Source organism: Salvelinus fontinalis, chromosome 38 (assembly GCF_029448725.1).
Source record: "Salvelinus fontinalis isolate EN_2023a chromosome 38, ASM2944872v1, whole genome shotgun sequence".
Classification (NCBI taxonomy): Eukaryota; Metazoa; Chordata; class Actinopteri; order Salmoniformes; family Salmonidae; genus Salvelinus; species Salvelinus fontinalis.
The window spans coordinates 10,235,954-10,252,094 of record NC_074702.1 but is presented as its reverse complement, the minus strand read 5'-3'; the positions used below and the strand labels follow the sequence as shown (position 1 = coordinate 10,252,094).

Here is a 16,141-nt window from a genome sequence, read left to right as displayed (position 1 = left end):
TATTGGTATGGGAAACATATTTACATTGCCAAAGCAAGTGAACAATAAAAAATTAACAGTAAACATTACACTCACAAAAGGTCCAAATTAAGAGACATTTCAAGTGTCATATGTCTATATACAGTGTTGTAACGATGTGCAAATCGTTAAAGTAAAAAGAGAAAATAAATAAATATTGGTTGTATTTCCAATGGTATTTGTTCTTCACTGGTTGCCCTTGTGGCAAGAAGTCACAAATCTTGCCTCTCAATTTCAATTTAATGGGCTTTATTGGCATGGGAAAACACATTGCCCAGGAACCACTGCTCACAAAGGGAGGTGTGGTGGGGGGGGGGGGGACAATTCCGCGCTGGGCCAATTCCGCGCTGCCCTATGGGACTCCCGATCACGGCCGGTTGTGGTAGAGTCCGGGATCGAACCAGGATCTGTAGTGACGCCTCTCGCACTGAGATGCAGTGCCTTAGACCGCTGCGCCACTCAGGAGGAGGGTAGGAGATGATACTGTGTACTTGTGTGTCAGCGAGTTCAGAATCAGATTCAAGGCCTCATATGTTTCTAGTCTCTCACTCACACACTGTGTTCACTCTGTCCCTCACAGAAAACCAGCTTTAGATATGGCCACGTTACTCTCCTTCTCGCTATCAATCGCTTTTTCCTCTCCCTTTCTCGGCCCATGTCTCTCTCTCTCTCTGAGCTGTTTAGAGGTCATTGTAGTTGGTCCCTCTACATAGTTGAAATGGCTCCAGCGTTAGAAGTCTAGAAAAGGCCTGCCAAAGAGATCACACAGAGGAAGACGGGCATCCGCAGAGATAGAGAGGGAGAACAAGGGAGGGGGGTAAGCAATGTGACCTGGATGACAACAGACTACCAGACGGGCTATGATCTCATCCCTCTCTTTATACCCCCTCTTCAACCATTGTCTCTCTCTCTTCCCACTCTTGTTTCACACTCTCCCTCCTCCCCCTTTCTCTCTCCTTGTCCTAGGACTCACCCTGTCTCCTCTTCCCTCCTTCTCTTTCAGCCCCCCCCCCCGACTCCCTCCATCCCCCAACCAAAAGTTGTAGCTACTTACCACACCCTCCTATCTCCCTCCCTTTATATATTCTCACGTACTAACACCCCTCCACACCCTGAGCTCTAGTGTCCCAGGGCAGAGATTATCCCCCCCCCCCCCTCCCTCCACACACACACACACACACACACACACAAAGCATAGCTGCTGCATTATTGATGGTGTGTGTGTGTGTGTGTGTGTCTGGCTCCTCTCCTCTCTGTGCTGTAATGGCTATCTGGTGTCTCCCCCAGGAGGGAAAGAGAGCACCAGAGATGGATGGAGGAGAGGAGGTCAAATAGGTTAAGTTTGGGGGGTGAGGTCCCACACTGCTTTTCTCCTGCATGGCATTGATGCATTCTGACACACACACACACACACACACACACACACACACACACACGTGTCTTTCTCACACAAAGCCCACTGTAGGGTCGCTTAAAACCCCATCAAACAGACCTGTGGACATGTCATGACTTCAGTGTTAGTGGCTCTGTGTGTGTGTGTGTGTGTGTGTGTGTGTGTGTGTGTGTGTGTGTGTGTGTGTGTGTGTGTGTGTCGTGGTCTCTGTTTCTTGTGTCAGAATGAGCAGCCTCTTGTGATAACTGATCCACCCTGACTCAGGACAGGTTTGGCCTCTGGGTGTAACGTATAGGACACAGCCTTGGGGTGTGATGAAAAGACACCTGTTGTGGCTCTATGTTCCTCAGAATCCCTATAGAGAAGACCTGTCTGTCCCGTATCACAACACTCTACTGGGCTCTGGTTGCTGAGACATTGTTTCCTACCAAGATCACACTCATATTACTACTCCCACTGGTGCTTTCATCCCATGTTTAGCTGGCTGTTTTGGGGGGGTATTTACCCTGTTATTTACACACACGGTATGCTGTCTCCATATCTGTACGTGTGATGATGATGGTTGGTTTTGTAGTCTTTGTTCAGAGGTTGGCAGGCAGAGTTAGTCTCTCTACTTACCAGGGATCCATTTCACCTGTTGACCTGACACACGGTGTGTGTGTGTGTGTGTGTGTGTGTGTGTGTGTGTGTGTGTGTGTGTGTGTGTGTGTGTGTGTGTGTGTGTGTGTGTGTGTGTGTGTGTGTGTGTGTGTGTGTGTGTGTGTGTGTGTGTGTGTGTGTGTGTGTCATCGTATCAAAGCCCAAAGCTGAGTTTCGGCAACAAATATATATAAAAAAATAAATCTGTCAATAATTGAGAACTCCCCAAACTGCCCTTATTCAGTTAGTCAATCTGGTTCTCTAAGGCAGACCTATTTAAGCCCACATAGAACTACATAAAGCAGATCTGGCACATCTCTTTTGAGCGTGGCTCTATGTTGGTTGCCAGATGCTGTGTGTTGACGTAGTGAAGAGCATTAGGTAATAGGGTCTAAATGGTGGCGCTGCCCAGCATTGTGCAGATTATTATCTAACTCGGCAAAAAAAGAAACGTCCCTTTTTCAGGACCCTGTCTTTCAAAGATAATTCGTAAAAATCCAAGTAACTTCACAGATCTTCATTGTAAAGGGTTTAAACTAGAGGTCGACTGATTAATTGGCATGTCAGATTAAATAGGGGTGATTAACTAGGGCCGATTTCAAGTTTTTGTAACAATCGGTAATCGGCATTTCTGGACGCCGATTACATTGCATACCATGAGGAAACTGCGTGGCAGGCTGACCACCTGTTAGGTGAGTGCAGCAAGGAGCCAAGGTAAATTGCTAGCTAGCATTAAACTTATCTTATGAAAACAATCAATCTTCACATAATCGCTAGTTAACTACACATAGTATATGATATTACTAGGTTAACTAGCTTGTCCTGCGTTGCATATAATCAATGCGGTGCCTGTTAATTTATCATCGAATCACAGCCTACTTCGCCAAACGGGTGATGATTTAACAAAAGCCCATTAGCTAAAAAGCACATCGTTGCACAAATGTACCTAACCATAAACATCAATGCCTTTCTTAAAATCAATACCCAGAAGTATATTTTTTTAAACCTGCATATTTAGTTAAAAGAAATTCATGTTAGCAGGCAATATTAACTCGGGAAATTGTGTCACTTCTCTTGTGTTCATTGCATGCAGAGTCAGGGTATATGCAACAGTTTGGGGCGCCTAGCTCGTTTCAAACTAATTTGCCAGAATTCTACGTAATTGTGATATAACATTGGAGGTTGTGCAATGTATCAGCAATATTTAGACTTATGGATGCCACCCGTTAGATCAAATACGTTACGGCTCCGTATTTCACTGAAAGAATAAACGTTTTGTTTTCGAAATTATAGTTTCTGGATTTGACCATATTAAAACCTTTACTTCATACCCATCCCGGATCCGGGAGCATCCTCATCAAAAAAGCTGACTAGCATAGCCTAGCCTAACGCGACAGGGATATCATATAATATAATTTCATGAAATCACAAGTCCAATACAGCAAATGAAAGATAAACATCTTGTGAATCCAGCCATCATTTCCGATTTTAAAAAGGTTTTACAGCGAAAACACTATGTATTTCTATTAGCTCACCACAATAGCCAAACACACAACGCCATGTTTTCACCATGATTCCACCGCATAGGTAGCTTTCACAAAACCCACAAATAGAGATATAATTAATCACTAACCTTGAACAACTTCATCAGATGACAGTCTTATAACATCATGTTATACAATACATTTATGTTTTGTTCGTAAATGTGCATATTTATAGCTACAAATCCTGGTTTTACATTGCAGCAACCATCACAAATAGCACCAAAGCAGCCAGAATAATTAGAGAGCAACGTGAAATACATAAATACTCATCATAAAACATTCATGAAAAATACATGGTGTACAGCAAATGAAAGATAAACATCTTGTGAATCCAGCCAATATTTCAGATTTTTTAAGTGTTTTACAGCGAAAACACAATATATATTTATATTAGCTCACTACAGTAGCCAAACACACAACGCAATTTACTCCCCGCCAAAATAGCTTGCACAAAACCGACAAAATAGAGATAAAACTAATCACTAACCTTGAACAACTTCATCAGATGACAGTCTTATAACATCATGTTATACAATACATTTATGTTTTGTTCGAAAATGTGCATATTTAGAGCTGCAAATCGTGGTTTTACATTGTGAGTACGTAGCAACAATTCGCCAGAATGTCCGGAGATATTTTGGACATTCACCTAATCTGACCAAAGAACTCATCATAAACTTTACATAAAAATACTTGTATGGCAAATGAAAGATACACTGGTTCTTAATGCAACCGCTGTGTTAGATTTTTAAAAATAACTTTACCACAACATACAGCTTGGATTATTGTGAGACAGCGCTCACCAACACGGCGGAGAATAGGAGTCAACAAATTACACAGAAATACGAACTAACATCATAAATGTTGTCTTACTTTTGCTGAGCTTCCATCAGAATGTTGTGCAAGGAGTCCTATTTCCAGAATAAATCGTTGTTTGGTTTTAGAATCTCCGTTTCTTCGGTCGAATTAGCAACCTTGGCTAGTATTGTGGCGCTAACATTCCCATCATCTCTTGGCGCAAAGAACGTATAATTCCAAAAGTCCCAATAAACGTTGAATAAACTGATAAAACTCGGTTGAAAAATCCTACTTCATGATGTTTTTCTCATATGTATCAAATAAAATCAGAGCCGGAGATATTTGCTGTGTATACCGAACGCTTTTCAGAATACAATGTCGAGGTCCCCCGCGCGTCGTCGAAAACAAACAAAATACCGGACCTGTCACTCCAAAAGCTCTTATTCGGCCTCAGATCAAGCTAGACACCCCATTCAACCTTCCACTGCCTGTTGACATCTAGTGGAAGGCGTATGAAGTGCAAACATATCGATAAATAAAAGCCAGTTGAATAGGCAGGCCCTGAAACAGAGCCTCGTTTTCAGATTTTTCACTTCCTGTATGGAAGTTTGCTGCCAAATGAGTTCTGTTTTACTCACAGATATAATTCAAACAGTTTTAGAAACTTCTGAGTGTTTTCTATCCAATAGTAAGAATATGCATACTGTATGATCTAGAACAGAGTACGAGGCTGTTTAATTTGGGCACGATTTTCTCCAAAGTGAAAAAATATATGTTTATTATATTATACTTAAGTCTATGATTTGATACTTGATAGAGCAGTCTGACTGAGCGGTGGTAGGCAGCAGCAGGCTCTTAAGCATTCATTCAAACTTTACTGCGTTTGCCAGCAGCTCTTATCAATGATTGAATCACAGCACTGTTTATGACTTCAAGCCTATCAACTCCCGAGATTAGGCTGGCAATACTAAAATGTCTATTAGAACATCCAATAGTCAAAGGTACAGTTGAAGTCGGAAGTTTACATACACTTAGGTTGGAGCCATTAAAACTTGTTTTTCAACCACTCCACAAATTTCTTGTTAACCTGTTATAGAGAGAAATAGTCGACGCGTCATAATTCCTATAATAACTACAACCTAAAACTTCTTAACTGGGAATATTAAAGATCTGGGAATATTGAACCACCATCTTTCATATGTTCTGAGCAAGGAACTTAAACGTTATCTTTTTTACATGGCACTTTTACTTTTTTCTCGAACACTGTGTTTTTGCATTATATAAACCAAATTCAGGATGTTTCATACTTTACTTAAGGCTAAGTAGATTTTATTTATGTATTATATTAAGTTAAAATTAAAGTGTTCATTGTTTATTCAGTATTGTTTTAATTGTCATTATTACAAATATATATGTATAAAAAAAAAAATTGGCCGAATTAATCGGTATCGGCTTTTTTGGTCCTCCAATAATCGGTAACGGCGTTGAAAAATCATAATCGGTCGACCTCTAGTTTAAACACTGTTTCCCACGTTTGTTCAATGAACCATAAACAATTAATGAACATGCACCTGTGGGACGGTCGTTAAGACACTAACAGCTTACAGACGGTAGGCAATTAAGGTCACAGTTATGAAAACTTAGGACACTAAAGGGGCCTTTCTACTGACTCTGAAAAACACCAAAAGAAAGATGCACAGGGTCCCTGCTCATCTGCGTGGACGTGCCTTAGGCATGCTGCAAGGAGGCATGAGGACTGCAGATGTGCCCAGGGCAATAAATTGCAATGTCCGTACTGTGAGACGCGTAAGACAGCGCTACAGGAAGACAGGGCGGACAGCTGATCGTCCTCGCAGTGGCAGACCACGTGTAACAACATCTGCACAGGATCCGTACATCCGGACATCACACCTGCGGGACAAGTACAGGATGGAAACAACAACTGCCCGAGTTACACCAGGAACGCACAATCCCTCCATCGGTGCTCAGACTGTCCGCAATAGGCTGAGAGAGGCTGGACTGAGGGCTTGTAGGCCTGTTGTAAGGCAAGTCCTCACCAGACATCACTGGAAACAACGTCGCCTATGGGCAGAAACCCACCATCTCTGGACCAGACAGGACTGGCAAAAAGTGCTCTTCACTGACGAGTCGTGTTTTTTTCTCACCAGGGGTGATGGTCGGATTTGCGTTTATCGTCGAAGGAATGAGCGTTACACCGAGCTCTGTACTCTGGAACGGGATCGATTTGGAGGTGGAGGGTCCGTCATGGTCTGGGGCGCTGTGTCACAGCATCATCGGACTGAGCTTGTTGTCATTGCAGGCAATCTCAACGCTGTGCGTTACAGGGAAGACATCCTCCTCCCTCATGTGGTACCCTTCCTGCAGGCTCATCCTGACATGACCTTCCAGCATGACAATGCCACCAGCCATACTGCTCGTTCTGTGCGTGATTTCCTGCAAGACAGGAATGTCAGTGTTTTGCCATGGCCAGCGAAGAGCCCAGATCTCAATCCCATTGAGCACATCTGGGACCTATAAGATCGGATGGTGAGGGCTAGGGGCCATTCCTCACAGAAATGTCTGGGAACTTGCAGGTGCCATGGTGGAAGAGTGGGGTAACATCTCACAGCAAGAACTGGCAAATCTGGTGCAGTCCATGAGGAGGAGATGTTACTGCAGTACTTAATGCAGCTGGTGGCCACACCAGATACTGACTTTTGATTTTGACCCCCCCTTTGTTCAGGAACACATGATTCCATTTCTGTTAGTCACATGTCTGTGGAACGTGTTCAGTAAATGTCTCAGTTGTTGTTTCTTATGTTCATAGAAATTTCACACATGTTAAGTTTGCTGAAAATAAACGCAGTTGACAGTGAGAGGACTTTTATTTTTTTGCTGAGTTTATCTATCAATCTGTCCGTCATCTAGAAAGTCCCTCCAACATCTAGCTACATTTGGTTATTTTTATGCTTTTCACGGCTCATCTGTACTAGTAGTGGCTTTTCTGCTGTAGTGACACACCCATTATGTCGCTAGACCTTAAAGGGATAGTTCAACCTGAAATGTTCATTTGTCAAATGTTTTCATATTTCAAATGCGGTCTATATATGTATAGATCCTGCCACGTGAGTCAGGAGAAAGTTGGAGGCCTCAAACCCTGATGAATGGGATTGGTCGGCATTGACTAGGCCTGATTTTTATCACAGAACTCTGGACTCCTGTTCTTCTCTGGCAGAGTAATGGTTATGTAGAGAGGATGTTAGTCATATTGAACAGTAGGTGATCAGTGTTTCTCTCTGATTTAAACTATGTAACACTCCTGTGATGCTAACACCCATTCTGGCTCAGATTTGTAACATCTTCATGACCACACGCATGTGAGGAAATAGCCTGTCAAGTGCATTCAACTCGTCATTCAAGCCTCATGAATATACACTCATTCACTCACATATTGGCGTATTCTCAATCTTGAATACACATTTACATCAAGGTCAGTCGAGCAGACAAACAAACTAACACTCATGAACATGTGCCCACACCCACAGTCTGTTTCTGCCTTTCACACTTTGACTTTCCGTTGTACATTTGGGGAGGGAGGGAGGGAGGACTAGGTCGTGTTGTTTCCTCTGTCAGTAGGAAAGAGTGACAGATTCAGGGAAAGAGGTGGAGAGGTTTTCATTATGAAAAGTATTCCACAGACATAGAAAGAGCACCGATGTTGTGGTCGTGTGTGTGAGTGTTCACTATTAGAGTAGTATCACGGCAGGGAGATCAGTGAGTGTTCACTATTAGAGTAGTATCACGGCAGGGAGATCAGTGAGTGTTCACTATTAGAGTAGTATCACGGCAGGGAGATCAGTGAGTGTTCACTATTAGAGTAGTATCACGGCAGGGAGATCTGTGAGTGTTCACTATTAGAGTAGTATCACGGCAGGGAGATCAGTGAGTGTTCACTATTAGAGTAGTATCACGGCAGGGAGATCAGTGAGTGTTCACTATTAGAGTAGTATCACGGCAGGGAGATCAGTGAGTGTTCACTATTAGAGTAGTATCACGGCAGGGAGATCAGTGAGTGTTCATTATTAGAGTAGTATCACGGCAGGGAGATCAGTGAGTGTTCACTATTAGAGTAGTATCACGGCAGGGAGATCAGTGAGTGTTCACTATTAGAGTAGTATCACGGCAGGGAGATCAGTGAGTGTTCACTATTAGAGTAGTATCACGGCAGGGAGATCAGTGAGTGTTCACTATTAGAGTAGTATCACGGCAGGGAGATCTGTGAGTGTTCACTATTAGAGTAGTATCACGGCAGGGAGATCAGTGAGTGTTTCCGGTGCAGGACTGTTGTGGTTGGGTGGACGCCCTAGCAGTGACGGTGACAGGAAGGTTGTGGTTTCTACACCCAGTCTACCACGAGTCAGATACATCACAAAGTAGAGTGGAGGAAAGAAGAGGAGGAGGGGGGCAGAGAAGAGGCCAGGTCAGGCAGGTGTGAGTGACAAGCAGCCACACTCGATGTGCAGCACTGTGTACGCGTTAATAACAGTAGAACCAGAACCAGACTGATGTACAGATGGATCCCAAATACATCCCTAAGCTACAGACAGAGAACTAAAAGAGCGAACACAAATAGGCCTCCCTAATCCTCTTTCCTCTTCCACAACACACCTTCTAGAACATTCTTCATCTGAGAACGCCTGACAGGGCTAGCGTTAACCTCTCTCCTCTTGTAGGAGTTGGAATCAATATTCATGTCCTGCCCTGCAACTAAACAGCATTCCTGTGACTCAGCTATTGGCCCAGACGTTGGGTTTTTATGTGCTGCCTGCTGTTTAGAGTTCAGAACTAAGTGAACATGTAGACTGAGAGCAAAGCCTTTCTGAACGTGCTGTCCTCTATGGAGGCTAATCGTCTCAGTCCATCAGTATGGCTGTGCTCCACGGACCTCCAGGCTAACTCCCTTCTCCCTGGTCTCCCACCTCTCCTCCCCAGGGTTTGCCTTTCCAGACTGGGCCTACAAACCCGAGTCGAGCCCCGGCTCGCGACAGATCCAGCTGTGGCACTTCATCCTGGAGCTGCTGAGGAAGGAGGAGTACCATGATGTCATCGCCTGGCAGGGGGACTATGGAGAGTTTGTCATCAAGGACCCTGACGAGGTGGCCCGGTTATGGGGGGCCCGCAAGTGCAAACCCCAGATGAACTACGACAAGCTGAGCAGGGCACTCCGGTAAGGAAACTCAATGACACCAAGCGTGTCCAGCTCCATGTGCTGTTTACACACGGATCCTAATGCACATGGCTGTCTTATGGCAGTGATCCAGGCCCCAGTTACTCTCCAAGCTCTGGCTTAGGCCCCAGATATAGGGTTATTGTTACGTTGTGCACGTCTGCTTGACACAACCATGTCTCTCACACCTGCCTAAGCTGGCTGTTATGACTATGACACCAGCTCTAGCCCTTAAAGCACTGTATACTGTAGGCCTATCGTATTGGCACTGACCCCATCTCCCAATACACTGTATACTGTAGGCCTATCATTTTGGCACTGGCCCTATCTCACAATACACTGTATACTGTAGGCCTATCGTATTGGCACTGGCCCTATCTCCCAATACACTGTTTTGGCAGTGACCAGAAAGCACATGGACTCTATTGACACCATCTCAAACCCCATATTCCTGCCATGGCGGTGATAATATTGCCCATGTAATGGCAGTGACTAAACAAAAAAGACTTCACTCAAACACCCCAACACAAGCCCCTTATACTGTTATGGCATTGACCTCCATGACCCCGTATGACTTCCTCATACACTGTATAACCGCTACTCTGACCACATGTAGCCTATCACATGTCAATCACCCATACACTGTATAACTGCTACTCTGACCACATGTAGCCTATCACATGTCAATCACCCATACACTGTATAACCGCTACTCTGACCACATGTAGCCTATCACATGTCAATCACCCATACACTGTATAACCGCTACTCTGACCACATGTAGCCTATCACATGTCAATCACCCATACACTGTATAACCGCTACTCTGACTACAGGTAGCCTATCACATGTCAGTCACCCATACTCTGTATAACCGCTACTCTGACCACATGTAGCCTATCACATGTCAATCACCCATACACTGTATAACCGCTACTCTGACCACATGTAGCCTATCACATGTCAATCACCCATACACTGTATAACCGCTACTCTGACTACAGGTAGCCTATCACATGTCAGTCACCCATACTCTGTATAACCGCTACTCTGACCACATGTAGCCTATCACATGTTAATCACCCATACACTGTATAACCGCTACTCTGACTACAGGTAGCCTATCACATGTCAGTCACCCATACTCTGTATAACCGCTACTCTGACCACATGTAGCCTATCACATGTCAATCACCCATACACTGTATAACCGCTACTCTGACTACAGGTAACCTATCACATGTCAATCACCCATACACTGTATAACTGCTACTCTGACCAAATGTAGCCTATCACATGTCAATCACCCATACTCTGTATAACCGCTACTCTGACCACATGTAGCCTATCACATGTCAATCACCCATACACTGTATAACCGCTACTCTGACTACAGGTAACCTATCACATGTCAATCACCCATACACTGTATAACTGCTACTCTGACCAAATGTAGCCTATCACATGTCAATCACCCATACTCTGTATAACCGCTACTCTGACCACATGTAGCCTATCACATGTCAATCACCCATACACTGTATAACCGCTACTCTGACTACAGGTAACCTATCACATGTCAATCACCCATACACATGTAGCCTATCACATGTCAATCACCCATACACTGTATAAAAGGGATGAGCATGACAAGTTACCAAAGCCTGTGGGCTCTCCTTCTCCGTGGCCAACGTGAGTAAAATATTTAAACATGTTAACCCTCGCAAGGCTGCCGGCCCAGACGGCATCCCTAGCTGCGTCCTCAGAGCATGCGCCGACCAGCTGGCTGGAGTGTTTACGAACATATTCAATCAATCCCTATCCCAGTCTGCTGTTCCCACATGCTTCAAGATGGCCACCATTGTTACTGTTCCCAAGAAAGCAAAGGTAACTGAACTAAATGACTATCGCCCCGTAGCACTCACTTCTGTCATCATGAAGTGCTTTGAGAGACTATTTAAGGATTATATCACCTCCACCCTACCTGACACCCTAGACCCACTCCAATTTGCTTACCGCCCCAATTACCGCCCCACTGACGATGCAATCGCCATCACACTGCACACTGCCCTATCACATCTGGACAAGAGGAATACCTATGTAAGAATGCTGTTCATTGACTACAGCTCAGCATTTAATACCCTCCAACTGGGTCCTGGACTTTCTGATGGGCTGCCTCCAGGTGGTGAAGGTAGGAAACAAAATCTCCACTCCGTTGATCCTCAACACTGGGGCCCCACAAGGGTGCGTTCTCAGCCCTCTCCTGTACTCCCTGTTCACCCATGACTGCGTGGCTATGCACGCTTCCAACTCAATCATCAAGTTTGCAGACGACACAACAGTAGTGCGCTTGATTACCAACAATGACGAGACCGCCTACAGGGAGGAGTTGAGGGCTCTGGGAGTGTGGTGTCAGGAAATAACCTCTCACTCAACATCAACAAAACAAAGGAGATGATCGTGGATCAGGAAACAGCAGAGGGAGCACCGCCCCATCCACATCGACGGGACAGTAGTGGAAAGTTAAGTTCCTCGGCGAACACATCACGGACAAACTGAAATGGTCCACCCACACAGACAGCTTGGTGAAGATGGCGCAATAGCGCCTCTTCAACCTCAGGAGGCTGAAGAAATTTGGCTTGCAACCCATACAAGAAGACCACATCAGTGACTCAACTCACTCAAGTGATGCACCCCTCCTAGGGACGGCATGGAAGAGCACCAGTAAGCCAGTGACTCAGCCCCTGTAATAGGGTTTGAGGCAGAGAATCCCAGTGGAGAGACGGGAACCGGCCAGGCAGAGACAGCAAGGGCGGTTCGATGCTCCAGTGCCTTTCAGTTCACCTTCACACTCCTGGGCCAGACTACATTCAATCATAGGACCTACTGAAGAGATGCGTCCTCGATAAAGACCTAAAGGTTGAGACCGAGCCTGCGTCTCTCACATGGATAGGTAGACCATTCCATAAAAATGGAGCTCTATAGGAGAAAGCCCTGCCTCCAGCTGCTTAGAAATTCTAGGGACAGTAAGGAGTCCTGCATCTTGTGACCGTAGTGTACGGTAGGCAGGCCCAAATCAGAAAGATGGGTAGGAGCAGTAAAACCATGAAATCAGCGCCTGCCTTAACAGGAAGTCAGTGTAGAGAGGCCTGCACTGGAGTAATATGATCAACATTTTTGGTTCTAGGATTCTAGCAGCCGTATTTAGCACTTACTGAAGTTTATTTAGTGCTTTATCCGGGTTGCCGGAAAGTAGAGCATTGCAGTAGTCTAACCTAGAAGTGACAGAAGCATGGATACATTTTTCTGCATAATTTTTGGACAGAATATGTCCGATTTTTGCAATGTTACGTAGATGGAAAAAGTCTTGACATGTTCGTCAAAAGAGAGATCAGGGTCCAGAGTAACGCCGAGGTCCTTCACATTTTTATTTGAGACGACTGTACAGCCATCAAGATTAATTGTCAGATTCAACAGAAGATCTCTTTGTTTCTTGGGACCTAGAACTAGCATCTCTGTTTTGTCCGAGTTTAATAAATAGAACATTTGCCGCCATCCACTTCCTTATGTCTGAAACACAGGCTTCCAGGGAGGGCAATTTTGGGGCTTCACCATGTTTCATCGAAATGTACAGCTGTGTGTCATCCGCATAGCAGTGAAAGTTAACATTATGTTTTCGAATGACATCCCCAAGAGGTAAAATATATAGTGAAAACAATAGTGGTCCCAAAACGGAACCTTGAGGAACACCGAAATGTACAGTTGATTTGTCAGAGGACAAACCATTCACAGAGACAAACTGATATCTTTCCGACAGATACGATCTAAACCAGGCCAGAACTTGTCCGTGTAGACCAATTTGGGTTTCCAATCTCTCCAAAAGAATGTGGTGATCGATGGTATCAAAAGCACCACTAAGGTCTAGGAGCACGAGGACAGATGCAGAGCCTCGGTCTGACGCCATTAAAAGGTAATTTACCACCTTCACAAGTGCAGTCTCAGTGCTATGATGGGGTCTAAAACCAGACTGAAGCATTTCGTATGTATTGTTTGTATTCAAGAAGGCAGTGAATTGCTGTGCAACAGCTTTTTCTAAAATTTGAGTGGAATGGGAGATTCGATATAGTTTAGACGATTTAGTTTTAAAAATATTTTTTGGGTCAAGGTTTGGCTTTTTCAAGAGAGGCTTTATTACGGACACTTTTAGTGAGTTTGGTACACATCCGGTGGATAGAGAGCCATTTATTATGTTCAACATAGGAGGGCCAAGCACAGGAAGCAACTCTTTCAGTAGTTCAGTTGGAATGGGGTCCAGTATGCAGCTTGACAGTTTTTCATCATTGTGTCAAGAGATATAGTATTAAAAAGCTTGTGTCTCCCTTGATCCTAGGTCCTGGCAGAGTTGTGCAGACTCAGGAAACTGAGCTTTGGAGAAATACGCAGATTTAAAGAGGAGTCCGTAATTTGCTTTCTAATGATCATGATCTTTTCCTCAAAGAAGGTCATGAATTTATTACTGCTGAAGTGAAAGCCATCCTCACTTGGGGAATGCTGGTTTTTAGTTAGCTTTGCGACAGTATCAAAAAGACATTTCGGATTGTTCTTATTTTCCTCAATTAAGTTGGAAAAATAGGATGATCGAGCAGCAGTGAGGGCTCTTCGATACTGCACGGTACCGTCTTTCCAAGCTAGTCGGAAGACTTACAGTTTGGTGTGGCGCCATTTCCGTTCCAATTTTCTGGAAGCTTGCTTCAGAGCTCGGGTATTTTCTGTATACCAGGGAGCTAGTTTCTTATGACAAATGTTTTTAGTTTTTAGGGGTGCGACTGTATCTAGGGTATTGCGTAAGGTTAAATTGAGTTCCTCAGTTAGGTGGTTAACTGATTTGTGTCCTCTGACATCCTTGGGTAGGCAGAGGGAGTCTGGAAAGGCATCAAGGAATCTTTGGGTTGTCTGAGAATTTATAGCATGACTTTTGATGATCCTTGGTTGGTGTCTGAGCAGATTATTTGTTGCGATTGCAAACGTAATAAAATGGTGGTCCGATTGTCCAGGAAAGCCAAAAATATCATCAAGGACAACAACCACCTGAGCCACTGCCTGTTCACCCCGCTATCATCCAGAAGGCGAGGTCAATACAGGTGCATCAAAGCTGGGCCCGAGAGACTGAAAAACAGCTTCTATATCAAGGCCACCACTGTTAAACAGCCATCAATAACATAGAGAGGCTGCTGCCAACATACAGACTCAAATCTCTGGCCACTTTAAGATATGTAAGTTATCACTAGTCACCTTAAATAACGGCACTTTAATAATCTTTACAGATCCTACATTACTCATCTCATGTGTGTATACTGTTCTATACCATCTACTGCATCTTGCCTATGCCTATCATTAGTCACTTTAAATAAGGCCATTTTAATAATGTTTACATATCCTAAATCACTCATCTCATCTTGCCTATGCCGCACGGTCATCGCTCATCCATATATGTACATATTCTTATTCATCCCTTACATTTGTGTGTATACGGTTGTTGTTGTGAATTTGTTAGATTACTTGTTAGATATCACTGCATTTCGCTACACTCGCATTAACATCTGCTAACCATGTGTATGTGATCAATCAAATTTGATTTGATTTGAGGTTGAGTAATCAAACTGACGTCAACTCAATCTTTACCAGAGATTATTTTTTTCAAATACTGTAAATCTATTTGTTCATAGTTCTCTCTTGAAGACAACGTTAATTTGCTTTGACTAGTGTTCTATTTGTACATGTGCATTTGCGGGACACAACAACAAATTACCCAAGCCAAGCATCACACAATGCTGCTCCCTAAATTTCAGAAATAATGTTCCAACAATGAGCTGCAGTTTGGGAATAATTTAGTCATTTTCCGCTTAGGGTAATTTGCGGTTGTCACTGGTTACCACAGCCACAAAGTCAAAATTGGCTATATCGTAAAAATGAATGAAAACAACAATTTTAATCAAGTCTAGGCCTCCTCACCAAACAGATGTCCTGGACATAACTCATCCCCATGCAGTGTTCAATGTAGTATTGTTAATCAATTTAGAAAATTACAAGGAACGGGCATAATACACTAAATCCAACGTCTGTATATCAAAAAGAAAACAGATTTTGGTTTGTAACCTTGAAAAATGTGTCTTTCAACTTAAGAAAATGTAGCCCAGTTTCAAATGATCACTCTGAGAATAACTGTTCCAGATGGGAGATGCGAATCACTTGGCACTATTCTGTTATATTACATCAGGTTTTTTTTTACTGTAAAATAGATGTCTTGACTGTGATAAGGGCTTGGAAATAAGAGCGTCTTGTCTGCTAAATGAACAAAACTAGGCTATGCCATTGCACAGCCATAGGCTTCTACAAGCAAGCACCACATTGCTGAGGTTAATACCTTTTTCAAGATTGTGTTCCACGATATAATATAACCTGACGATATTATAGTTTCAATAAATTCATCTTAAATGGCACTTGTTTTTTTATTGACTGAAT

General features: G+C 43.6%; 1 protein-coding gene across 3 annotated transcripts in view; it reads left to right on the top strand.

Annotated features, from left to right (window-relative positions):
• LOC129837888 (ETS domain-containing transcription factor ERF-like) overlaps nucleotides 1–16,141 on the top strand; it is a 105,915-nt gene that overhangs the window by 60,673 nt on the left and 29,101 nt on the right. The window contains exon 2 of one of the 3 annotated variants that reach the window (XM_055904393.1): nucleotides 9,400–9,619. The exons of 1 other annotated variant lie outside the window; for it this stretch is intronic. In XM_055904393.1, coding sequence (XP_055760368.1) covers nucleotides 9,400–9,619 — 220 coding nt within the window. Of the gene's footprint in view, nucleotides 1–9,384; nucleotides 9,620–16,141 lie in introns of all 3 variants that reach the window. One more of the 3 variants, XM_055904392.1, reaches the window with a different exon arrangement.